This window comes from Lytechinus pictus, chromosome 2 (genome assembly GCF_037042905.1).
Source record: "Lytechinus pictus isolate F3 Inbred chromosome 2, Lp3.0, whole genome shotgun sequence".
In the NCBI taxonomy this organism is placed as follows: domain Eukaryota; kingdom Metazoa; phylum Echinodermata; class Echinoidea; order Temnopleuroida; family Toxopneustidae; genus Lytechinus; species Lytechinus pictus.
In genome coordinates, this window is record NC_087246.1 from 48,892,632 (window position 1) to 48,919,243 (window position 26,612).

General features: G+C 35.9%; 1 protein-coding gene and 1 non-coding gene across 6 annotated transcripts in view; one reads left to right on the plus strand and one right to left on the minus strand.

Moving 5' to 3' along the window:
- LOC129278441 (mucin-17-like) overlaps window positions 1-26,612 on the minus strand; it is a 61,104-nt gene that overhangs the window by 4,221 nt on the left and 30,271 nt on the right. For all 5 annotated transcript variants that reach the window (XM_064095010.1, XM_064095012.1, XM_064095011.1 and 2 more), the window contains 17 exons: window positions 22,970-23,215; window positions 20,709-20,963; window positions 19,783-20,034; window positions 19,183-19,431; window positions 17,760-17,873; window positions 16,662-16,784; window positions 15,708-15,830; window positions 14,546-14,668; window positions 13,454-13,579; window positions 12,594-12,719; window positions 10,953-11,093; window positions 10,529-10,684; window positions 6,300-6,461; window positions 4,112-4,228; window positions 3,283-3,519; window positions 1,329-1,589; window positions 558-809 (listed from right to left, as the gene is read on the minus strand). In XM_064095010.1, the coding sequence (XP_063951080.1) occupies window positions 558-809; window positions 1,329-1,589; window positions 3,283-3,519; window positions 4,112-4,228; window positions 6,300-6,461; window positions 10,529-10,684; window positions 10,953-11,093; window positions 12,594-12,719; window positions 13,454-13,579; window positions 14,546-14,668; window positions 15,708-15,830; window positions 16,662-16,784; window positions 17,760-17,873; window positions 19,183-19,431; window positions 19,783-20,034; window positions 20,709-20,963; window positions 22,970-23,215 (3,063 nt within the window). The remainder of the gene's footprint in view (window positions 1-557; window positions 810-1,328; window positions 1,590-3,282; window positions 3,520-4,111; window positions 4,229-6,299; window positions 6,462-10,528; window positions 10,685-10,952; window positions 11,094-12,593; window positions 12,720-13,453; window positions 13,580-14,545; window positions 14,669-15,707; window positions 15,831-16,661; window positions 16,785-17,759; window positions 17,874-19,182; window positions 19,432-19,782; window positions 20,035-20,708; window positions 20,964-22,969; window positions 23,216-26,612) is intronic.
- Window positions 182-258, plus strand: TRNAT-AGU (transfer RNA threonine (anticodon AGU)). The gene has a single exon. It is a non-coding gene; the product is annotated as a tRNA-Thr (tRNA).

A 26,612-nucleotide genomic window follows, 5' to 3' on the forward strand; every position in this document is an offset into this window, starting at 1 on the left:
TATTAAATCATAGCAGCCGAGCTCTACTCCACACAGCAGTAGCGTGTGTTTATACCCTTGTGGTATTGTCAGAGACAAAATATATAAAATCATATTTCTTGTCTTTATCACCCAACAAATTAATCATTCCATTTGATTTTATATCCGATCTATGGGATATTTTGAACCCAGATCACAAAGGGCACTCCGGTGGTCTAGTGGTCATGACACTGGTCTAGTAATCCAGAGGTTGTGGGTTCGAATCCTGCTCGGTCTGCATGTGATTTTTTTTACAGCAGCTGAGCTCTACTTCACACAGCAGTATATTTAGTGTGTGTTTATACCCTTGTGGTATTGTTGGAGACAAAATTGATATCATATTTCTTGCATATTCATTATTTGATTTTTTGTAGCAAGATAGGTGAATAATTGTAGACAAGTGACATTGCCAAAAAAATAAACAATCCCAAAATTTTAGATGCACGGTATGAGCACACCTCAAACCATACTGACAAAACTGGTGAAAACATGAAAAAATTGATACCACAAAGTTCATCAAAACAAGATCTAAGGATCACCTGTGGTAGACACAAAGACGGTGAACGTGCACGAAGTCAAGAGTCCGTACGGGTCCTTGGCAGCGTAAAAGACCAGAGTTTGCCCGGGTGGGAATGAAGCACCGGGGTTGTAATTGGACGACAGTGTCACCTGACCAGAGTTGTCTGATGCCTGAGGTGCAGGCCACACCACAGGGACAGTAGAACTTCCATCGGGCAGCGTCGCAAATCGCTCCTCGGGACAATTGTCAATCACTGGTGGGGTTTCATCAACTGAAAATATATTTTTGTTTCAAAGAAAACCAAATGAAATTTTGTAATAGAAATATCAACTTAAAATATATTTTGTTTCAAAGAAAAACCAAATGAATATTGTTTTAGAAATGTATCCGAGCAACATTTGTCAATTCTATATGGGATTTAACCAATTAAGGATTTTCAATATATTCTGTAAAAATATGTTAAAACAATATTATTTGGGATATGAATCACTGGTATGATTTTGTCAACTTATGAGCTTCAAATTATCTTTAAAGTGGTGAAAGTCTGAGAGAGAATTACTATCTTAACCCATCAAATTATTGAATTTCTAAAAAAAATATTAAAAAATAAGCATTTTAGGCCAGCTCAAGAGAAAAGTAATATCAAGAAAAATTGATCTTTTGAAATCAATTGCTGTTATCAAATCTTTATCTATTACATATCAACATATCAACACTACTGTGTTACTTGTGTTCATATGATGCATATTATCTTTAATAAATGAGCCCCGGTCAATTTGATGGTACGTACCAGGCAACAGCGCGATGACGTTGAATGAACACCTGGCAGTCAGTCCTGCAGAGTCGGTGGCAACATACACCACTTCGGTGATCCCCGCTGGGAAGACATCCCCAGGGCTGTAGTTGCTCGTGAGTGTGGCAGCACCGTTGTTGTCGGCAGCACCGGGCAGCTGCCAAATGGCCGTTGTGGTCTGAGAGCCGAGTGGTACGGTGGCAGTGATGTCTCCAGGGCAACCAAAGACTGTTGGGGGAGTGTCATCTACCACATTACCTGGTACGTAGGGATAAATGTGATGACAATTAAACAGCACTGAATCATCCAAATCACTTCCAAAGCAATCTGAGGAAAGATAGATCCATCCAGATAACCTTGGAAGTAATGGCTTGTCCCATAAACTTCACTCACACTTAATGTTTACTTATTACACTACTACTAGTACTACTCAGGCCTGTGAGTAGAGGTTTTTAAAAAAATCTGAAGAAATCTTAAATGCAACAATTTTGTGGCAATGTGTGTGCAACTGGTGGGGTCCAGGGGCAACGCCCCGGCGGGGGTCCAGGGGGCAGCGCCCCTGCAAGCTCCTGGGTTATAGTGTTTTCAGATGCCAAGAGAAGCTTTATCTGGGCACATTTTCAGTAAAAACTTGTGTTGAAAAAATAAAATTGGCCTTCTAAAAATGGGAATTTTCACCCCATGTTTGGTAAAGATAGAATACACTTTTAACAATTCAAGTGTAGCAAAGCCAATTATTCCAACCTGAAATTAAATGAAAATGCTGAAATCAGTAACATTTTAAGAATTACTTTTGTTGTTCATTAAATTTGATGACTCACCAATACCTAGTACTATAAACTTCCACGATTAGCATAATTCAGTTCCTTCTGACAAATAATGCACATGGCAAATCCTGCTTTCTGGATTTTCTTGATCGTTTCTCCAAGTCTCTGTCCATTATGGACATATTCTGTCCACGACCAATTCCATGGATTCTTCACCTTTGGATCGCATTTATCAGCGTCCGTGTCATATTCCGATCCACGCGTCACTATGATACATTTGTGCTGTATTGACATCTTGAAAACTTGAAGAAAAAAGATGATCACGTTCGTTGAAAATCCCTCGCGAGTGTCGTCAATCTTGCTGTATTGACATCTTGATCGATAATTGTCATGTCCTTAAAATTTTAATGAAAAGAGGACGATCACGTTCGTTAAAAAGGGTAAAACTCCGTCGGAAGCGTTGCCAATCTCGTCACAATGAGGACGATCACGTTCGTTAAAAATCCCTCACAAGTGTACATGTTGTCGTGACAATTAATTGTGCACACATGCATGCATGTTTACAGCGCAGTGGCTAATTGTCTTAGGCTACGTATGTAAACAGTGCAGCTGCGCGGCCGCCCGTGCTTGCAGTAGCTGCATGTGCAGTGCACGCTGCGAAAATCTCTAGAAAGCTCTGTGCATGCATGCGGGAGGGCTGTTGCTCGGCCACGGCAGAGGTTTCAAAATAGCCCAATTCGGCGGGTAAACCGCGAGAAACTCGCGCTCAGTTGATCGGAAATTTGCGTCTTCTTAAAAATCGGAAATTCATTTTTAGGTGATTTTGAAAAAGTCGGAATTCCGACAAAAATCAGAGATTTCACAGGCCTGGTACTACTACTACTACTATTACTACTAATACTACTACTACTACTACTACTACTACTTCTGCCACTACAACTACTACTAATACTACTACTGCTGCTACTACTGCTATTATACCAGTATGAATACTTTTACTTTTTTACTTCAATTACTGATGCGACACTGTACACTTCAATTTCTACTATTTCTATAAAAAAATTACTGTACTACTCTCCTGCAATTTTTTGAATACTTCTACACTATTTAATACGATTCTTGGTAGTCATTCTATTTTTGCTACAAAGCTTAAAAAATCAATGCCAGATGATAAAACTACGAACCTGATACTATAACAAAGAAGGTGCAAGAAGCCCTATTCTCAGAGACATCCTCAAAGACATAGGACACAGAGGTTGTGCCCAGTGGGAAGAGCGTTGATGGAGAATCGGAACGGAAGACCCTGTTGCCGTCCGGTGATGTAGGTTCTTGCCATGTAGCAAAGGCCATGGTCTGACCAAATGCAACTTGCACCTCAATATCAGCAGGGCAGTTCAAAATGGCGGGTACCGTTGTATCGGCTGAGGGGAAGTAGTAAAGAAGTTTATGAGGGATGTCCATTACTGTTCAAAGTTTAATATTTTCCACATTTCCATGAAAACACATGAACAGATTAGAAAAAGGTTGTGGGGACAAAAAGACTAAATAAAATGACCCCATTCTTACATGTATGTCTACATTCATTTTCTCAATGCATCTAAGCATAGCTAAATACATTTATTAACAGAAAAGGTGCACTTTAAGTTAAGAGATGAAGTTTCATGATAACACATTTGATGGTTTCATCCCAGACTTTCTTTTCAAATAAAACAACCGACAGCCAACAGTTAATATGTCAATTTTATCATGAACAAATATTTATTTTTTTTCGGAAAAACTATACTGACAACAGAAAATACCAGTTGGGAAGAAACCAAGTTTCTCATAATCAATTGCTTCAAACCATTGATTCAACTCTTTTTTTTTTTTTATCTATGGAATTATTAAGTTAAAGAGCAATATTTTTGTACAGTAAATTCTGGAAAATCACACACCGACTTTGGAGGTTAATTGGGTTCACATTTTTACTTGCATGATAGATTAAAAAGATAAGTCATAAGAAGATCAACTCACTAGAGGTTTGACAACGATCTCCCAGGAACCCCTGGGGGCATGAGCAGGTGTAGTACAACTTGAAGGGCAGACAGTTTCCTCCATTCTGACAGGGATTGCTATCACATGGGTTTGGAGCTGCGTTAGAAAATATAGAGCGACAGAGGTATCTTGAATCGACATTAAAGAATTTTTCTAATTTGTGGAGCAGTTAAAGGAATGAGAATGCAGATTTTATACAAGATAGTGGCCCGAATTCACAAAGGTAGTTTTTAAAACCATAGGTTGAACCCATGGTTTATGCAGATTTCTTGTATAAATTAAGCTTATTTACCACATATAGTAAAAGATGTCCAATGCTAATGCGCGCTTTTGTCACAGTGCGCCAAATTGACGCATGTTGCCATGGTCAAGTACGCTATTTTATTCACTGTTTGAAGAGTGGACTCATTATTTCAAAACAGTGGACTCATGAATAAAATAGCATGGATATACATGGCAACAGGCATCAATTTGGCGCACTGTGACAAAAGCGCGCATCAGCATGGATATTTTCTAATATACGCGGTAAATAAGGGTAATTTATACAGGAAATCTGCATTGACCATGGGTTCAACCGATGGTCATAAAAACCATCTTTGTGAATTCGGGCCAGTATGTTCCTAATCAGGCACTTTGTCAAAAGTCCAGCAGGCAGCTTTTCATCTCCAATCCTCACAGTTTATCATAGACAAAATAATGGGCAATGCAGGAAAGCTGCAATGAAAAAATGAATAGCACCTTCATATAGATGGATTCCTGTCACTAGATGCGGCCCAGACTTTTGACCCGGGACTTTTGACAGGTTGCCTTAGTATAACAATAAACAAAACAGGTAATGTATATTTAAATGGCAGTCAAACAATTGTAGAAAATTCACTGTCTGCTGGCCCTATTGTTTAACTCGACTAGTAAAGGGCAACATAGTTCCAACGTCGCTAATGCAATTATTTTCACCACATCATTAACCTATGTCATGCAAGGACATGCATAATTCTGACAAATTAACCTGAAAATATCTTGGTTTAATCAAAAATTTGTCTCTGATGGAAAGATAAGTGGTGCTGGGAATATGTTTGGCTCCTATTCTAAACTTTGGTGTTCACAGTAATTTCAAAGTAATGGCAAATAAATGGTAGTACAAAGTGTCACTTTCATTCTTTTTAAACAGTTTATTATATTAGACTGAAGCTCTTCCAATGCTTTAATGGGGAAGAAAACTCGATAACTCGATAATTTTCTATATTGCTATACATGTTACTTGTTTCGTAATCCATGTATTGACCTGCCATTTGTTTGGAACGGTAATGGTGGACCTGGTCTCTTTATGTATATATATTATATCAGAGTCTTTAAACTTGAATAAAGTCATGATGAAACAACAATTGCTATTACGACTTTGAATACCATGAGTACAGATTGAGCTGATGAATAGAACATTAACCCATTTCTTATTAAAAGTAACAGCTATTGGTTTCTCCCATATTTGTTTTCCCAAAGTTAAACACCACATTTAGAACACAATTAAGTACCGAAAGTTCAGAAGACAGGCCTTCATATCTTAACATTTTTTTATAAATTCCATTCTAGGAGATCACTTAGTATCCAGGAAAGGTTGTGATACCATTTGGGTCACATGTATCCTTAATTGTGTGGAAAACCTCTACCAAACCATAATGCCAAAGTATTGATATAACTTTGATTCCAAAAATTATCTACCCTATATTGGTCACAGCACTCTATTTGTTAGAAAAAAATCAGCTTAATCGTGAGCGTGAAAACTAGTCGATGTCATTCTTACCAAAAAAATATAACAGAATATATTGTTTCATTTGAACTCTGGCCTGTTTTCTCAAAACAGGTTTCAAATGTACCATGGTACAAAGCCACGCACTGTGCGAATTTCTTCTACATAATTACACTTATTTCATCATGTACACTAAGAAAAGTCTAATTAAATAAAGTGCACTTTCAATAATACAAGATATCTGCATACTAGTAGTCCATGGCTTTATACCTTGGTTTAGTTGAAACCTCTTTTGAGAATATGGACCTTTTAATTCTTGCATTTTCCTTGTTGGTCACTAAGTAAAATTCTAGACATATAGATATATATATATATATATATATAAAGCGGATGGCTGAAACAAAAAGTACATGATGCTCTTACCAATTGTTTCACAGTTGTGCCCAGTGAGGCCGATAGGGCAGTCACAGTAGTAGTCAACATCACTGGTGAAGCTTTGATAGGAGTTGTAGCAAGGTGCGCCACCCTGACAGTCAGGTCTTTCAGGTCGTACAACGTTGCAGATGTCTTCATTCGGGGAGAATGCTGTGTAAATGTGTGGAGGGTCAAGACAATGGATTTTAATGCATGGTGCTACAGATAACGTAGAAGAGGCTTACAGTTCACCACGTGCTTAGTTCTGAAAAGGACTGTTTGGATGGTGGATAGAAGAGAAATTGAAGGTCAAGTCCACCCCAGATAAAAGTCGATTAAATAAAAAGAGAAAAATCAAAGAAGCATAACACTGAAGATTTCATCAAAATCGGATGTAAAATAAGAATGTTTTGACATTTTAAAGTTTTGCTTATTTTTCACAAAACAGTTATATATTGCACAACTCAGTGATATTCAAATGAGAGAGTTGATGATGTCCCTCACTCACTATTTCTTTCATTTTTTATTGTTTGAATTGTACAATATTTCTATTTTTACAGATTTGACAATAAGGACCCTTGTTTCAACCACAAAATGTTATAACAATAATAATTACACATGTTCAGGAAGAAATCTAACTTTGTTTTACATGAAAATGACGAGCAAATTTTAATATTTCATATTCCATGTAATGAATTACAAAAGAAATAGTGAGTGGATGATGTCATCAGTTTCCTCATTTGCATACAAACCAGGATGTGAATATAACTATTTCATGAAATTAAGCAAAACTTTAAATTGCGATAACTTTCTTATTTTACATCTGATTTTGATGAAATTTTCAGTGTTGTGCTTGTTTAAATTTTCTCTTTTTATTCAAACCAACTTTTTGTTGGGGTGGACTTGAAAGACCTTGGGTAGAAATGAAAGGCAGGAAGAGTTAGATGAGAGAGGAAAGCATGCTTTCATGAGTAAAGAGGAAGTCCTCAAACAGAACTGTAAACCAAATAAGATGTAATTACTTGAGGCAGGATAAGAGCATACAAGTTGACTTTTCTCGGCAGCAACAAGTAGACTTAGATTTGTTGATGCAACTTACATGACTCAGAATCTCACTAAGCCGAATCTTGTTCTCTATTTAGATTGAATCATGTTGCACTTTAAACTTTGTGGAGATGCAATGTGGGGTATTCATAATTTAAGGTCAGGCACAAGGAGGGAACAAATCACTGTAGACTGGAAGCTATGTTGCCGAACTATTGTCAAGTAATTGACAAGCCGACACGAGAAGGGAATATATTGGATAGATGTTATTGTTCTGTTAAAGATTCCTATAAGACCGTAATTCGACCTGGAATAGGACTTTCGGATCATAACGTAATACACTTGCTACCAAAATATCGGCAGAAACTTAAAACGCAAAAAGTACAGAAACGAGTGGTACAAGTGTGGAATAATGAAACAATTGACAACCTCAAAACGTGCTTTCAAATAACTGATTGGAATGTGTTCTTTGAAGCTTCGGACGACATAAACGAAATTACAAGTGCAGTTAATGACTACATCGTCTTTTGTCAGGATTTACATATACAAAGTAAAACGATTAAGGTGTACCCAAATAGTAAACCCTGGATTACTAAAGATATTAAAGGAATCATCAAAGCAAGAAAGGAAGCATTCGATGCCGGTGATCGACTAATCGTAAAGTCGTTTCACGCTAGACTGCGTCAGGAAATAAACAGAGCGAAACGAGACTACCGAAGAAAGCTCGAAAATCACTTTCAAAATAATAATCCGCGAGCAGCGTGGCAGTGTTTGCAATCAATGACCGACTATGTTCCCAAAAGAGATCATTCACTCGCGAATGTTGATGACCCTTTTAAGATTGCAAATGAACTTAATAGGTTCTACGGACGGTTTGATACCCATAACTTCAGTGATATAATAGACGGACAGATAGCTGAATTAACTGACTCTCGAGATGATACTGTTAAGATTAAAGAAAGAGATGTATTAGTCCAATTCAATAGAATCAATCCAAGGAAGGCATCCGGGCCCGATCTAATTACCGGAAAGGTACTACGTAATTGCTCGAGAGAACTGGCATTGCCGTTTTGCGTTTTGTTCCAAATGTCGTTAGATAAACAAGTGATACCCCTTTGCTGGAAGTCTTCTATTGTTATCCCTGTAGCCAAAAAGCCCCGCCCCTCTGAACATAACGACTATCGTCCGGTAGCATTGACTTCAATAGCGATGAAGTGCCTAGAACGAATTATACTGAAGTATATTCTCCAACCCATAAAGCACCTGGTTGACCCCCATCAATACGCCTATCAGCCAAAGAAGTCCGTTCAAGATGCGATTCTTTATTTGACACATATTCTCTGCAAGCACACAGATGAAAAGAAATCGTACGCTCGCACTTTGTTTGTTGACTTTTCGTCCGCATTTAACACTATTCAACCCCATCGACTTGTCGAGAAGCTGAAATGTCTGGATGTGAAACCGTCCCTAATTTTATGGCTAACTGACTTTCTTCGGAATAGAATCCAGCGCGTGCGCGTCCAAGATGCTTTGAGCGATCCCATAGTAACGAATACAGGTTCACCCCAAGGCTGTGTGCTCTCTGCAATCCTATTTGTTCTATATACCAATGACTGTCGTTACCTTTCTCAAAATGTCTCTATTCTTAAATACGCAGATGACACAGTTATAGTTGGTCTAATTAAGGAATGTGAACTTGAGTATCTAAACTGTGTAAAATGGTTTACCGACTGGTGTAATGACAATTTCTTAGATCTCAATGCAACAAAAACCAGAGAAATGATATTTGACTTTAGAAATAATAAACAAGTAGAACCAAGTGATTGTCGTGTTAGAATCAATGAAGAGGAAATCGAAATAGTTCATAAGTTCAAATACTTAGGTACCATTATTGACGATGGATTAAAATGGGGAGATCAATGCAATTCAATTTACAAGAAGGCAATACAAAGGATGTATTTCATAAGAAAATTGAAGTCATTCCATGTTGACCGCACCATAATGGTTTTATTCTATAGATCACTTATTGAAAGCATCCTCATATTTGATTGTGTGGTTTGGTTCACAAGCTGTCGCAAAAAAGATCTGAATATACTATGTAGAATGGTCAGACAAGCAGAAAAAATAACTGGACACGACCTAAACCTCACTGATGTATGTCGAAACAGAATACTTGAAAAGGCAAAAGAAATACTATACAATAATGATCACCCATTGAATGTAAACTACGAAAGGATGAGATCTGGTAATAGACTACGGTCAGCACGTTGTCGAACAAATAGGTTCTTAAACTCATTCGTGCCAAGCTCAATCCGAATGCTGAATGAGGAAGGGATTATGTAAGAATAATAATATGCCTAATAATGTAAATTTACCTTGTCGGGTAGTTGATGTTAATTCCTTAAAACAACAAAATTGAAAATAAAAATAATATGTAAATACTGATAACAATAACAATTACAAGTGGACAATGCTGTGAATATTTATAGTACTGATTTATTACAATTCTAATGTAATTTCAATTCAATTTCCGATATCTAACTTTCAGTTCAGATTTCCATTTCAATCTTAATTTTAATGTCAATAACAGTATTTTTTTCAAATGCTACCCAGGGGGTAGCATTTGCACGTGTATATCATAATTGACTATATGTGATTGTTTGATTTTCTGTAAATATGTTCATTTTCTATGCTATGCTATGTATGTTCAATACCATGTAAAAATGCAAATTTCCACTTATTTATTTATCTGGACAATAAATACTACCTTATGAACCTTATGAACCTTACCTTATGAAATGCGAATCCATGATAAAATTCAGTGTTCTGATGACATCACAATGATGATCAGTTTAGGGGAATGCATTTTACAGTTAAGAGGAGAGTCAGTTGGCACAGAACCATTGTGAAGAGATGCAAGAGGGATTGATTGGGAGCTGTTGCCTCCTCATGCCCAACACAATAATAGTCACCAAATAAGAATGTAGCAGAAGCAACCTCACAAATATAAAGCTGCTTTATGAGAAATGGAAGCGAGTAAAAATATCAGTAAATCATCAATTAATGATATTTCTTATGTCACCTAGTGTTCCATTCTCAGTCAAATGCTATCCATGAACACTTATTGAAAAATCTCAGGCCAACTGTCCCCTGCCCCCCCTAAAACAACACCCCAGTTAAGAACATACATGTACCTGTCTGCTGCTGACAGTTTGTTCCGGTGAAGCCATTGTTGCATATACAGTAATACTGAGGCTGGTAAAAGTTACGATTACTGCTGTGGTAACTGGCCACACAGGTCGCTCCATTCTGGCAGGGGTTAGTCAAACAGAGATCAGTTGCCTGGCTACCTGTAAACATAAACAGTTCAAAATAAAGAAATCAGAGCAAATGCTATTCATTGTTTGTGTTAAGATTTAGCAACCACCAATAACGTGGCTTACTGCAAGAATCTGTACAAACCATCAAGAAATTGGTTGGCAACATTCGCTGAGAATTTATACCAAGCTAATCGGGCGAGCGTTTCATGAAAACTGTTGATGAAATGCTCCCCAGATGCAAGGATTTCAGCAGTTTAGTTGTGGAAATCCCTGACAAGGAGCATCAATAAACACTCACCAGGTAATGTGGGTTGTTGGCAGTCAATACCAGCGAAGCCAGAACGGCACAGACAGGTGTAGAACGTGCTGTCCATAGTAAGGCACTCTGCCCCATTCAGACAGGGGAAACTATTGCAGGGATTTGGATTGGTTGTAACCACTGGGGTAAGAGAAGAAAGGAATCATATTGACAATACAACAACAAAATTGAAGATATGTTGATTGTAGATTGGCTTTGCAGGACAAAACTTGCGTAGTGAATGTACATGGGGGAAAAGGTGACTGTTAATATCAGATTTCATATTTTGAAGAATGACCTTGAATATTCTTCTTATTATTATCTTACATCATAAAATATAATCTTTAAGATCTAAAAACCCAATAAGGTTAAATTCCAAGAATTTTGAGAAAAGGAGCAGAATTATGGAAAAAAAAATTCCATTAATTACTATCAAAATTCTTGTTCATAATATTTTCCTTCTAATTCAAAACTAACTCTAACTCTAAACTGATTAGATGGTATTCTCATAAGTTAAACCTGGGTTAAATTCACACAAAACAAGAATACCAGTCCATATTTCTATGGACTGCTAAGTTTCAATTCAATTCTTTTTTCAATTCTTTTTTTTATTTCATTTCCATTCAAAACATAATACAAAGTAATATAAAGTAATACAAATCAAGTACAATTTTACAGAAGGGCATTCTTACTTCGTAAAAAAAACACAGAAAAAACAGCATAATATAGAGCATAAATGGAAATGAGGGGGATCCACTAAAAAGCAAAGCTTGTAAATTGTGGATCCCCCTTGTAAAGGAAGTATAGTAGACTTATTCTCATATGCGTACATATATGTATTACAGGAAAGAAAAAGAGAACAAAAGAAATCATATGGATGCAAATACAATTACTGAACAAATGCAAAGCTTTTCACACAAAGTTTCACACAAGTTTCATCTTGTTTACTTAATATTTTATTAAAATCATATATAAAGAAAGTTATCATACTACAAAGATTTGCTTAATTTTACAAAATAGAGTATAGATCATAGGCATTATGCAAATGAGAGAGCTAATGATGTCACACAATCAATATTTTTTCCATATTTCATTATTTGAAATAAGATTTTTTTTCATCCTGTAAATACATGTAAAAAGATGGTTACACTGATTTGTAAACATATTAAGTCACAATTGACATAACTCATTATGATTCAAATACAAGTCAAAATTATTCATCACCCAACTCTTCTAAAAATGACAATTTTAGTATGCCATACAACGATATACAAAACAAGTGGTGATTGCATAACATCAGTGACTCTCTTATTTGCATATCACCTTTGTCAAGCATATACATGTATCTAATTTTGAAATCTAGCAAAGTATCGAAATTAAATACTTTTCCATAAACTTTTTAACTAGATTTTACCAACAAACTTTTCAGCATTATGCTGATTTGATTTTTCTCTATTCATTCAGATAAACTTTTTTTTCTGTGTGGGAGGGGGGAGGGGTTAATTTACAAATACAGTGTAGCTAGATAGATTGATGGATGTGTTTCTATTATTCGAAATAAAAATAGCAGCACCAGATCTGATTTAAAAAAAACTCAGAGCCAGATGTGATCTTTACCATTAACGCATTGAAAATATTTACCATTTTCACAATGAAGACCACCAAAGTTTGGTGGGCACTGGCATTGATAAGCAGCACACTGTCCTTGAATGCTCAGACAGTTTCCTCCATTCTGACAAGGATTTCCAGAGCAAGGGGACGGGATCGCTGTACGAGGAGAAAACAAATTACATACAGCAATAGAAAAAATAAAATAGCTGCTGGATGTGGGCTATATGTCCTGCTTTTGTTCATGACAAATAACATTTTGTATCGAACCTATCAAACCTTTGGGGGTAATATGCCCTCCTATGTGTTCTTTTTGGCTGTATGAAGTGAAATTTGGAATGAACAAACATTGATCACAGTTGGGGCAAATAGTATAATGGGAAACGAACATTCATTTTTACCCACTTTTATAAAGGTTGATATTCATATCAGGGGGGAAATGGCATGTACTGCATGAAATAAAACAAACCTAAGGCAGTAAGTGTGAATTGAATTAAGATTCGCAATTTACAATTAATCATGGTGTGCAATGGTTCAAAGAATGCAAAATATGTAAAAGGATACTCAACTTATGATCAGGAGACAAATATGAATTTCATATTTTCAAGACCAGGGGAGCGTTTCATCAACATTTTTGTCCAACAAGTTGGACTGAGGAGCAATGCAGTATGGAAATTGTTGGATAAAATGGAACTTGTCGGATAAATTGTCCGACAAGTCCTTTCATGAAATATGATCATTTCAGAAACGATATTCAGATACATTGTTTAATACTTGGATACATTGTTTAACAGCATATATTTCATCCTATAAGAATTTTAGAGGGAGTAATGGGCCATGGGGGTGATATCACCCCCAAACCCCCAATTTTTGCTACAAAACAATTTATTTACTGATTTCACAATTGTAGCCAGTGTTGCACCCAAAACATTCGCAGGTGTAGGAGAAACAGTTTCCATCATTTAAAGCAGAGCATATGCCACCGTTCATGCATGGGTTGTTGAAGCAAGGATCCCGTACTGTAGGGAATGAGAACCAAACACAATATAAAATACACACACACACACAATTTCATACTGATTTTTTTAACACTGACATCAATGTACAATTTATGTCCACTGTGATTGCGTAGCACACTAGATAGTACACATATTCTTTTTAAAACCAGAGTCAAAAGAGAAAATTAGACAATAATGCAAACTTAAAAATAGATGGATTCTCAAATGCACACAGTCAAAATTTGTTCCTACATCACTGTCAGATCTGGAAATATATTGCATATTCAATTTACTTACTAAATTTTCAAAAAGCCTATCATATTTTCACTTCCATATGAGTTTAAGAACCAAGTTTAATGAATATGTATCTATTTCATATACTAGTTCTTCCATAACATTTGATTGTGTAACCCCAAGACACATCAACGAGATCGCCTTCACTCAAATGCACTCATGGGCTAAGTGTGAATTTGATCCATTAAATGATTCTTTATTTATCACTACAACAAGATTTTTTATATACTATACACCTCTGTGACATATGACCTTGAACTTCATGCCTATAATTCTAATCAGATCATTGTTACCCCCAATAGTCATTCATGAGCCAAGCTAGAAGTTCATCCCTCAAACAGTTCTTCATTTTTTCATGAGAGTAAGAATTATCTTGGGAGTGTAAATGAGTATTATTCTGATAATTAACCTAACCACACTTCTAAAGAATGCTGGGTTTCAAAATATTTCTTCCATATTTGTAGCAGTTTTAATGTATCAATTCATTCATGAAAGCGCTTTTTTTTATTTCCTATTCTTCCAAATTCATGACTCATTTAAACTTTTGACAACTTTTGCAGCAGAATAAGAATTTTTTTTCACTTGGTGAATGAGCTATAGACAAATGGGGCTCCAGAAAAGTGTGGTGTAAGTTAACCCAGGTTTAAACTAAACCATGGCTATCGGAATATTGCCCTTCAAGTCTAAACTCACGTTCATTACAGTAAGCACCGGTGTAACAGCCAGGACAGGAGCATTTATACTCAGTGCAGATTGTCCCAACTGGAATGCAGTTTGCTCCATTGGCACACAGATTGAAAGTACAAGCACTGACCTCTAATCAAACAAATGAAAGGGAGAAAAGAAAACAATAACATGAATGTATTAAAATGGGGGAAAGGAAACATGTTGACAAGGTCAAACCCTGATGTATGCATTCATTAATGTTAGACATACCATCCCCCTTTCTACTGATTGATTCCTCTAGTTATATATTTGCAGTTTACTTAATTAGAAGACTAATCTTGCTTTTGTTTTAAGTAATATATGCAACATATTGAAGTCAGTTCATTGATACATGTACATGTAGCTATTTGCAAAAATGCTCATTTTAAGATTAATATTGATGAAATTTTAGTTACTGAAAAACATGACACATCACTATTCAAGTATACATCAAAAGAATATGCTATCAAATACTGCTTGAAAGTGATCTTCCCCAGAAGGCAAATGAAAGATATTTAAAAAGCACCTCTTACACTTCGAAAATAACCTGTTTAATAATAGAAAACACAAATAATTCCTTCATGGAAGATTTTTGTCCTGCTTTTGTTCATTGCTCATTGTGTTTCATATTGAACCTAATGGTTATTTAAGGGGAAATTTTGCAACTGACCGGGACCGTCTGGTCATTCAAGATCTAAATGGAACCAAATCTGACCAAACCTGAGAGGCAACCATGCAGTCCCTTTCCAAAATTTATGGAAATCGGATTATTCAGTAGGTAACTGGTTAATAATTTTGAAGTAACTGAGGCTGGATGTCTCTATGTCTAAAAAAAGAAAAAAATATTTACATAAAGGTGAATGTGACCAAAACAAACTCTGATCTCTTGGACGATTCTTAAAGCTGTTCGTAAGTTACTTGGGACTTTACAAACATCTAGTGATCCATTCTTGTGGCAAATGGTATACACCGTAATTGCATTGATGTTTATCAAGCGCCAAAGAAGGGATCATCAGTCATTTGTAAAGTTGCTCTTAATTCATGAACAGCTTCATGAAACACCCCAGGCATATTACAACTACAATCATGCCAGATGAATTGTGCTAGCTGGCGACAGTAGTATGTTAAAAGAGTTAAAAACAACTCCTACCTTGTTCACAGAATTGGCCAGTAAAGCATAGAGGGCAGGTACAGGTGTAGAGTACACAGTTCAGGGGATCCACTGTACAGCCTCCACCGTTCTGACACTGATGGTTCTCACACGAGTCAAGCGCTACGGAGGGCATTTCGGCAAAAGAAAACAGAAACAAAATGATTGTTGAAAAATATGTCAGCTTTTTGGAAGAGTAGACTATATTTTGAAATGGTTTTCACACGAGTCAAGTGCTACGGAGGGCATTTTGGCAAAAGACGACAGAAACAAACTGATTGTTGGAAAATATGTCAGCATTTAAGAAGAGTAGACAATATTTTGAAATGGTTTTCACACGAGTCAAGTGCTACAGAGGGCATTTTGCAAAAGAATACAGAAACAAACTGATTGTTGAAAAATATGTCAGCTTTTTTAATATATTTAAACAGATTTACATGAATGGTGCCATACAAATGATACTAATCATCATGTCATTATTATCGTCAAATGCTTATAAGAAATATGTTTAATGAACATGTGACTAGCAGCATAATAAATTTTATTATATCTGATGTTAATCCTCAGTAAGATACTGGGATATTTTTTAAAGTAGTATTTAAAAAAATAAACAAATAATTTCTTTGCTTGGATGTACCACACCCTGCCTCATGATGTCCACTTAGTAAGACAACAAAATCCAATCCAAAGGTCATATCATATAGCGCCTTCTCCTTTCAGTAACAAAGCCCTGCGCACACACTACTCCATGTTTGGGCCACAAAAACAATAATTAAACACCTCAGAATGTTTGGTTATGACTTTATGTCAAACGTTAATAATTTATACTTTTTGCCAGGATGTTACGTTATGAACGTAACATCCCCACAATATGTCATATGCAATATGGTTAGCACAGTCCATGCTTTATTATTGAGAAAATAAAGGAAGAAAGAACATGAAGAAGAAACTTACGCAAATTGCAGAATCTTCCTGTAAAGCAATCGGTGCACTGGCAGCTGTAATCGGTACATGATCCCGGATCTGGAATGCAGATTGCTCCGTTCTCACAGAAATTGTTGACACATGCATTGAGGTCTGAACAAGGCAAAACATACATTTTTTTTAATTCAGTTCTATATTCATTACTTGCACAGAACCTAAGTTACCCTTTTATCTATTATGTATATTTTGTTATTTTATGTTAACAGGACCATGCTGAAAACAGTCAATCTGAGCTTGTTATCCTGTATAAAGATATTTTGATAAATAAAAAATAAAAAATGCTTTATTGTAAACAGTTCCTCAACAAATGATTGGGTAAGGTACAAGTTGGCACAAGTAAAAAGTATGTACACAATGTACCTAGATGGAAAATTCAATGCCTTGGTGATTGGTGCTTGGACTGTTTTTAATACACCATGTTTGTATAGTAATTACACTAATGACTTATCAAAAATGATATTCCATATACTATTTGATTTATAGGATAGTGATATTGATGTTGATCCTTGTTATTTAATAAATAGATGTATTCTTAAAAAAAGAACAAACTATCACTGTTAATACAAAGACCATACATCACCAAACATAATTAGAATACGAGTCAAAACAAATACTGGTCATGTGTGTACATGCAACCAATCTCATTGAAATCAGTTTTTTAATCTTATATTTACATGCAAATTTGCTACTATGACATGTTTTGAGTAAATTACACAATCATTAATGATTTCATGTAATAATTGACTATTACATAACTATTACATACAGAAATTAGATGAGGAATTATTACATTATAAGATCCAAAGATGTTTTGCATTCTTTCATTTAAGTGAAATCTGTAATAACGATGAATAAATCAATTTATGAAAAACAGTAAATATAGTCTTTTTTTTTTTGAATGGCTGAGAATGCAATACGAGAAATATATTGGCTCTATCTATTAACATCAACTAAATAGGAATTGATCCTGGAGCAAAAAGGTTGATAAAATTAACACATATAACATCATAATCATTGTACTCATCTTTTAGCATATCTTTTCATACTAATTCACTCTAAGTTACTTACTTGTCTCACAATTAGTCCCTGTAAAGCATTCTGTGCAGATACACTGGTAGCTTGTAAGATCTGTCGGAACGCATAGGCCACCATTTTGACAGGGATTCGGGTTGCACGGCGAACCTAGGAGAACATGGTTTTTTTTATTTTAAGGGTTACCGTAACATTATTTGTCTTTCATGATGAATTACAAAAGAATATACAAAATGAGTGAAAGAATATTGATAGAAGTGGATACAAATAATGTCCAAGAAAAAGCACAAGACTCAATTTTTTGTCATATCTTGATCAGAAATATGATTCAAAACCTTTGTGATGCTTCTCATATTATGCCTACATTATTCATGGGTGAGTAGAACAATCTGAAGAATGGATACCCAAAAGTCACTTGGGGGGTACCCATTTCTGTAGGTGGCTTATTCGTCTGCAAAGTGTTAAACAATTGCCAAATAAATATTCATGAATAAAAAAGGATGAAAGAAATGTATTTAAAGGGGAACTTCACCCTGGCAATAAAGTTGGTTTCAATAAGAGCAGAAAAATAGAGAGAAAAAACTGGTGAAAGTTTGATGAATACATGTATTCATCAAATAATAATAATAATCCGCTTTTATATAGCGCTTGATACATCGAAACGGAGTGTCTAAGCGCTTTACAAATATATTATTACCCCAGTCATCGGATTCAATTTAGTCATTTCCGCACACAATGTGTGCACATCCTCCACTCCCTGGGGAGTTTTCCAGTCAGTCGCCGATGAGGCGCACACAGTACTGGACAAGCTACAATGACTTTAGCACCTGCGACTGTAAATCATTTGAGCGATTAAACACTGCTAAAATTTATTATGGATATTTAAAATTTTTAATTTGTGATGATATATGAGAGCAGCTCTCCGACACAGATGCATCTGACTTCAGATCACAGCAACCTTTGGTGGTCATAACTGGAGGGCTCCAAAGAGGAATAAAAGCACTTCCTCTGGGTTATTAAATGAGCAATGTGAGTTGCTATGTCAATGCAAACATTATTTTTTGTCAGGTGTACTTAAATCCCCCCAGTTAGGTATTACCATAAAAAACAATCAAACTGAATTGGTTCTATATCATATACGTTAAATATTCTATTATTCCATTTTTTAATGAAAAGAAAAATGGTAATTTGTGGAATTCATAAGAAGACATATTGAGGAACTGTTTGTATATGACATCCCAAAGTCAATTCATAAGTCCATTATTATTTGACGGATTTTCATCAAACCTTTACCAATATTTTTCTCCTTTATTATGCTTTTATCAAATCCGACTTATCGTCAAGGTGAACTTCCCCTTTAACCTGTTGACTACGGAATTTTGTAATTCCCCCATTCTTTGTACAGGAATCACAAGGTTCCAGTACGCAATATCCAACAGGTTCATGCACATGGAGATACCTGTGATAACGGTCACTGTGAAGCTGCAACTGGCTTGGTTGCCCGAAGGATCTGAGTAGGTGTATGTGACTGAACTGAGTCCAACGGCGAACAGATCACCCGAACTGGCGGTGGACGATACAAACTCCACTGTGCCCGAGTTATCTGATACCACTGGAGGGTCCCATGTCACGTACGTACCGGCGGACCCTTCTATTACAATCTGCTGAATGCTTGCAGGGCAAGTCACTATCGGTGGTACATCATCCACTGTCAAACAAAGAAAGTAGTAATGTGTTGTGAAATTACCAACAAGTTGTGGTTCGAATTCACTCGGTCTTCTAGCAGATGGTGTAATTCTCAGATCGTCTAACACCATCATGGATAACGTGCTTAATTCTAGGGTTGCTAACTTTACAGATGGTTTCTTTTGTGTGGGAGTGCATTTAGGATAAGAGAAATAGAAGTAATTTGATTGTGGACTGAAACCAAAAGAATAGAATTTGTGTGGTGGAAGAAAAGGAGTAATTTTCATGGGTTACATGTACAGTATTTTTGGTATAGGGCTGCATTCTGGAGGAAGGGTCAGCCCAAATTGAAATTAAAATATTTTGGACAAACCTCTTGAAATAGTAATAGAAAACTGGCACTGCTGCGTGTTTCCTGCTGTATCTGTAAAGGTGTAGATGACATTCCACACTCCAGGAGAAAATCGAGCTCCAGGGCTAAAGTTACTGATTAAGTCTGGGATCTCGCCATCATTATCTGTTGCCCTTGGCGGCATCCAAGACACTGGGGTGTCTGTTGCCTCAAGCGAGATGGATCTTTCTATGTCTGCAGGACAGCCTGTTATCAGTGGTGGGACTGGATCGGCTGGAGGGTCGTAAGGTATTTAAAAAAAACAATTATCACATAAATTTTGATTGCTATAAAGTCATCACCAGGTCAACGTTCAGAATGACCATCTCTTGAGTCTTGGTACAATGACTTCAGATACCGGTAAAGTATATTTAAATGTAGCTGCTTCGCTTTTTGGTAAACATGTTTTTAAACTGCATTGCTACATTTTTAATGTTTTCTTCTTCATCCATGTCTTTCATATAAGACCAATAAGTCATTTCTCTGTCTTGCACATTAAATTACTTGTGTGCAATAATTATAACAGAGATCAGTCAAATTTCTCTGTTGGATCTTTTATCAATGAGATGAATGAAAACATTAAAATGCAGAAATGCAATTTTAGAACATGTTGGCACATTATTCATATCTATTCAATGAACAAAATATGAAGTCTAGATCTCCAAAACTCGAACATGAAACTTAAGGATCTCAGCAACATATAACCATGCCTGTTACTGTAAAGTGACTAAGAGCATTTTTTCTTGTTAACTATGCCCATTGCCCTTGGTAACAACAAAAGTTTGTTGTGATGTTGGCATGGTTAAATACATGATCCCACTCTGGACCAATCAGATGACTTTCATAAAGACAGGCCAATAAATCAGTATTATCTAGGTATTTATATATTTCCCAATTCCAATACTTACACTGAATGACATTGACTACAAAAATACACTGGGCGGTGTTAAGAGCAGAATCTGTAAATTCAATTGTGACTGTCGTCGCACCCTCAGGAAATGAACTCCCACTGGAATGCGATCGGCTGACAACAGGTTCGATGCCCGAATTATCAGTTGCCAGCACAAGTGGCCAGAACACCTGAGCAACTACTTGGTCCAAGTCGATTACTGTGTTGAGCGGCGAAGGAGGGCAGTTTTGAATCAACGGCGGCTCATTGTCCACTACAAACAAATGAATATTGAAATCCAGATTCTGTGATGTAGCTAGCATAGTATACATGTATATCAGTGAAAAATAATATTAGCTATATCAGCTAGCATTATCTTGTATATACCTTGTATAAGTAGAAATCAGATATGCATTCTAAATAATATCTAACCTCATCAGATCAGCACTCATCAGTAAAGGGGATGGATTCAGATTTGACAGTAATAATATAAAACATTTTTATGAAACTTTATAGTGAAATATCTACTTTCTTTATGCTGTGGATGATATTATAAATGACCAAGCCCATTTCAATATCAACTTTATTTGAATAAATGAAAAGGAAAAGGAAACACATTGATATTAAAGCCAAAATAGAGTAGTTGCAATGAAACAAATTATAGATTTTTTTCTTTAAAGTAAAAAACGGTGAATCTTGGCATCATATATTGTGACATAGATCACAGCGAGGCATAAGTTGTGATATAAAGAAATGAAAACTATTTGGAAATCGCTGATACATGTGGTCATATTCCATATCATCCTTAGAAAACCCTTTGCTCATTCTTTTCATTAATGCTCAATTAATTTAACCATAATCAATTGTGAAATGTGAAATTTTGTTTAGATAAAGGAACTTTGGATGATAAATTAGTTGGAATCTTGAGGTTAACTTTGTGGCCTTTGACCTTGTGACACCAAATCCAATCAAATCATTGTCATTCCGTATATGCATAATTAGACCCAATTGGAAGATTTCACATGATAATTAGTAATTGCTATGTTTTTAATTACCACAAGAACAAGAACAGGATGGATATACAGACTGATCTCGAAAATGATGATGGTGAAGATTAACAAAACAATAATTGCAATTTAATACAAGTGGAACGCCTCTGGCAGTCTCGCCTGCATTACGCAATGCGATATAGCAGCAGTGCTTCCTTTGAAAATAGCTAATAAATATTATATTCACAGAAGAAAACACTAATATGACAATAAAATATTACGCCCATTGACCCAAAATGACCTTTGACCATGATCATGTGACCTAATGTAAGACATGTGCAAAACAATCATTCATACATGTACTTGATTATCCTTATGTTGATGTTTCATGAGCTAGATCCATAAACTTCCTTAGTTATGATGCCAATTCAACAAAAACTCCCAACACGGTCAGAGTTCATTGACCTTTAAATGACCTTTGATCTTGGCCATGTTCCTGAAATGCATACAGGGTATTCAGGGATACACTGCAGCTCTTATGTCCACGTTTCATGAACTAGATCCATAGACTTTTAAAGTTATGATGACAATTCCACAAATACCCCCAGCATTACCAAAGTTTGTTGACCCTAAATTACCTATGACCTTGGTCATGTGACCTGAAACTCCCAGAGGATGTTCAAGGATACTTGATTGCTCTTATGTCAATGTTTCATGATCTAGATCCATAAAATTTCAAAGTTATGATGACAATTTCTCAAATAACCCTAATATGGCCAAAGTTCGTTGACCGTAAGTGACCTTTGACCTTAATCATGTGAGCTGAAACTCAGGCAGGATCTTCAGAGAAACAATATTACCCTTATGTCTATGTTTTATGAACTAGGTCCATATACTTTCGAAGTTATGACAATTAATATTGATTCCCCCAACACGGTCGAAGTTCATTGACCCTAAATGACCTTTTACCTTGATCATGTGACCCGAAACTCAGGCAGGATGTTCAGTAATACTTGATTACCCTTTTGTCCAAGTTTCATGAACTAGGTCCATACACTTTCTAAGTTATGATGACATTTCAAAAACTTAACCTTGGTTAAGATTTCAATGTTGACGCCGCCGACGCCGCCGCCGCCAGAAAAGCGGCGCCTATAGTCTCGCTCTGCTATGCAGGCGAGACAATAAAAATGAATTTCATGATGGTCAACAATAAATCAACAATTGCAGGATTGACCATTCATATAAATAAACCACCATGAAATCCGTTACAACAACACCCCTTATCCATTACCTTCTATCAGAACAATAGTAAATGAGCAAATAGCAATGTTTCCAGAGGGATCTCTTGCGGTGTATGTGATAATCGTCTCTCCAAAGTTAAAAAACATTGGTGAAACACGATCAGAGGTGACAGTGACAGAACCGGAGTTGTCTGTTGCTGTGGCAGGGATCCAGGTAACTACTGTCCCACCTGTACCCACAGTAGAGGACTCAGTGAACCCTTCCGGGCACACTATCTGGGGATTAGTCGTATCAACTGCAAAGAGAAAAATACAGAGCTCAAGGACTGAATTATGCTTAAAACTGGACAAACTATCCTCCAAAAGAGTAATAAGCACCAGTAGTCCAGGATAGGCTCCATAGAAACTTGACCAAACCTTGTTTTTTTATATATACAATATTTTTTGATGGTTTCTTGTCAATTCGAGGGTGCTGATTACGAATCTGGATGATGCCACTCGTGTAACCTTGAGCATTTTCCGCAAATTGGCAAAATCCAATATGGCCGCCAAAATATGCAAATTACCCATGAAAATCATAAAATTGTCCGCACATTGGCTATGAAATGCATGAATTGTGTGGCAGGAGTGAAATACTCTCTGAAAAAATAATTTTTGACAAAATATTCATTTTCCTGATATTCAAAATGGCCGCCATAGACCCTTGTATACTCTATTATGTACAATATGAATAGGGAAAACTAATTTTCACAAAAATTAGCACTAAACCGCAAAAAAATTGTGATGTACGAACGAAGTAATACATGCAAATCATCATTACTAACGAGATATATCATTTATTATGTCATATATGGGGACCTTGCTGTATTTTGATATCTAAAAGCCGCCCGACTGGCCCAAAGAGTATTATGTACAATGGCAGTGGCCTGGGCCCAAAAATGACAAGAGTGAGCACTAAAATGCATATTATTAAGATAAACGAGTGGAATACTGACTAAAAACATCATTGCCATTAATATACCATTTATGTGATAAATGCTGTATTTTGACATTCAAAATGACCGCCATAGGCCATGTACAATGCGAATGGAGAAACTAATTTTCACAAGAGTGAGAATCATAAAATGCATATAACTGTGATATACGAGTAAAAATATTGTCTTAAACATGATTTCTAAGTGAATACATCACATATTGGTCGTGGAGGTAATAAATGTTGTACTTTGAAATCCAAAATGGCTGCCATAGGTCCTAAAAGTATTGTGTACACTGTATTTTGATATCTAAAAGCCACCACTGGCCCAAATAGTATTATGTACAATGGCAAAGGCCTGGGCCCAAAAATGACAAGACTGAGCACTAAAATGCATATTATTAAGATAAACGAGTGGAATACTAAAAACATCTTTGCCATTAATATACCATTTATGTGATAAATGCTGTATTTTGACATTCAAAATGGCCGCCATAGGCCCTATATTTATCATGTACAATGCGAATAGAGAAACTAATTTTCACAAGAGTGAGAATCATAAATTGCATATAGCTGTGATATACTAGTAAAAATATTGTCTTAAACATGATTTCTAAGTGAATACATCACATATTGGTCGTGGAGGTAATAAATGCTGTACTTTGAAATCCAAAATGGCTGCCATAGGTCCTAAAAGTATTTTGTACATTGTAACATGGGACATATAATTTTGACAGTATTTGGCTTTGCTTGACTTTAAATATTGCATATAATTGTGAATTGTGAAAGGGTGAAATATTGTCTAAAACCATGGTTTCTACCGAGATATATCATATCATGTGTAATTAAGTTGATAAATGCTGCATTTTTAAATTGAAAATGGCCACCATAGGCCCTTATCGTATAATATACAATTTGAGTGGAGACAAATAATGTTCACAAAAAGGGCATATGGCAGCCATTTTGAATGTTGAAATACAGTATTTATCACCTAAATTACATAGGATATGATATCTTTTGTTATAAATCATGTTTTCAGACAATATTTCACTCATACATCACCATTTGGCCAAGCAAAGCCAAATTCTGTTGAAATAATTTGTTTCTATTCACATTGTGCATAATACCATAAGGGCCTGTAGCGGCCATTTTGACTTTCCAATAACAGTATTTATCACCTAACTGACAAAATAAATGATATATCTTAATAGAAATTATGCTTTCAGACAATATTTTACTCATAGATCACTATTACATGCATTTATGGTGCTCACTTCTATGAATATTGGTTTCCCACTTTGCATTGTACATGATACTGTTAATGTCTATGGTGGCCATTTTGAAAGTCAAAATACAGTATTTAACACAAACTTGAAACCTGAATGATATATTTCGTTAGAAAATATGTTTTAGACAGTATCCCATTAATTTATCACATATATATGCATTTTAGTGCTCTCTCTTGTGATTTCTTTGCTCCTCTTTCTCATTGTGCATAATACGTTTAGGGCCTTTGGCAGCCATTTTGAATATCAAAATAAAACATTCATCACATACATGGCATATTAATAATATGTTTCGTTAACAATTATGTTTTAGTCAGTATTCCACTCGTTTAATCTTAATAATATGAATTTTAGTGATCACTCTTGTGAATTTTTTGGCCCCCATTGCCATATTTGCAATACTGTTTGGGCCAGTGGCGGCTATTTTAGATATCAAAATACAGAAATGTTCCCATATATGACATAATAAATGATATATCTCGTTAGTAATGATGATTTGCATATATTACTTCGTTCATACATTGCGATTTTTTGCACTTTAGTGCTCATTTATGTGAAAATTAGTTTTCCCTATTCATATTGTACATAATAGAGTATACAAGGGCCTTTGGCGGCCATTTTGAATATCAGGAAAATAAATATTTTGTCAAAAATTATTTTTTCAGAGAGTATTTCACTCCTGCCACACAATTTCATGCATTTCATAGCCAATGTGCGGACAATTTTATGATTTTCATGGGTAATTTGCATATTTTGGCGGCCATATTGGATTTTGCCAATTTGTGGAAAATGCTCAAGGTTACACGAGTGGCATCATCCAGATTCGTAATCAGCACCCTCGAATTGACAAGAAACCATCAAAAAATATTGTATATATAAAAAAACAAGGTTATGCCTCTTCTATCCTGGACTACAGGGGCCTGTTTCATAAAGAGTTACAACTGTTGTAACTTTGCCATTATGGCAACTACCCTGGTAACCTTGGTTCTGATTGGCTGCTGAGCCCTGTTACCATGGTAGTTGCCATAATGGAAAAGTTACAACAGTAGTAAGTCCTTTATGAAACAGACCCCAGGTCCTTCCATAGGGAACCATGTATTCAATCCAACTACCCTTTCCCTGTTTCATGAAAATTAAAGGCTACCATAAAGGTAACCCTCGCTCGTCTTTCAAATTGCTACCAAGATTTGGGAAAGTACTTACACATCAGGAGGGTGTTCCACACAGATTGGCACATAAATGTCTACTTGCGTACCATATATTATAAGGCATCACCGCATTGGTCAAAATAATGCTCAGAAGACTTGCGCTACTGCATATTAATCAATGATATTGCACATTACATAACATGTGCGCGACAACACTAAGCAGGAGTTTAAGTCAAACTTGAATCTTTGTGAAACATGCTCCTGGAGAAGTTAGGTCACCCATACC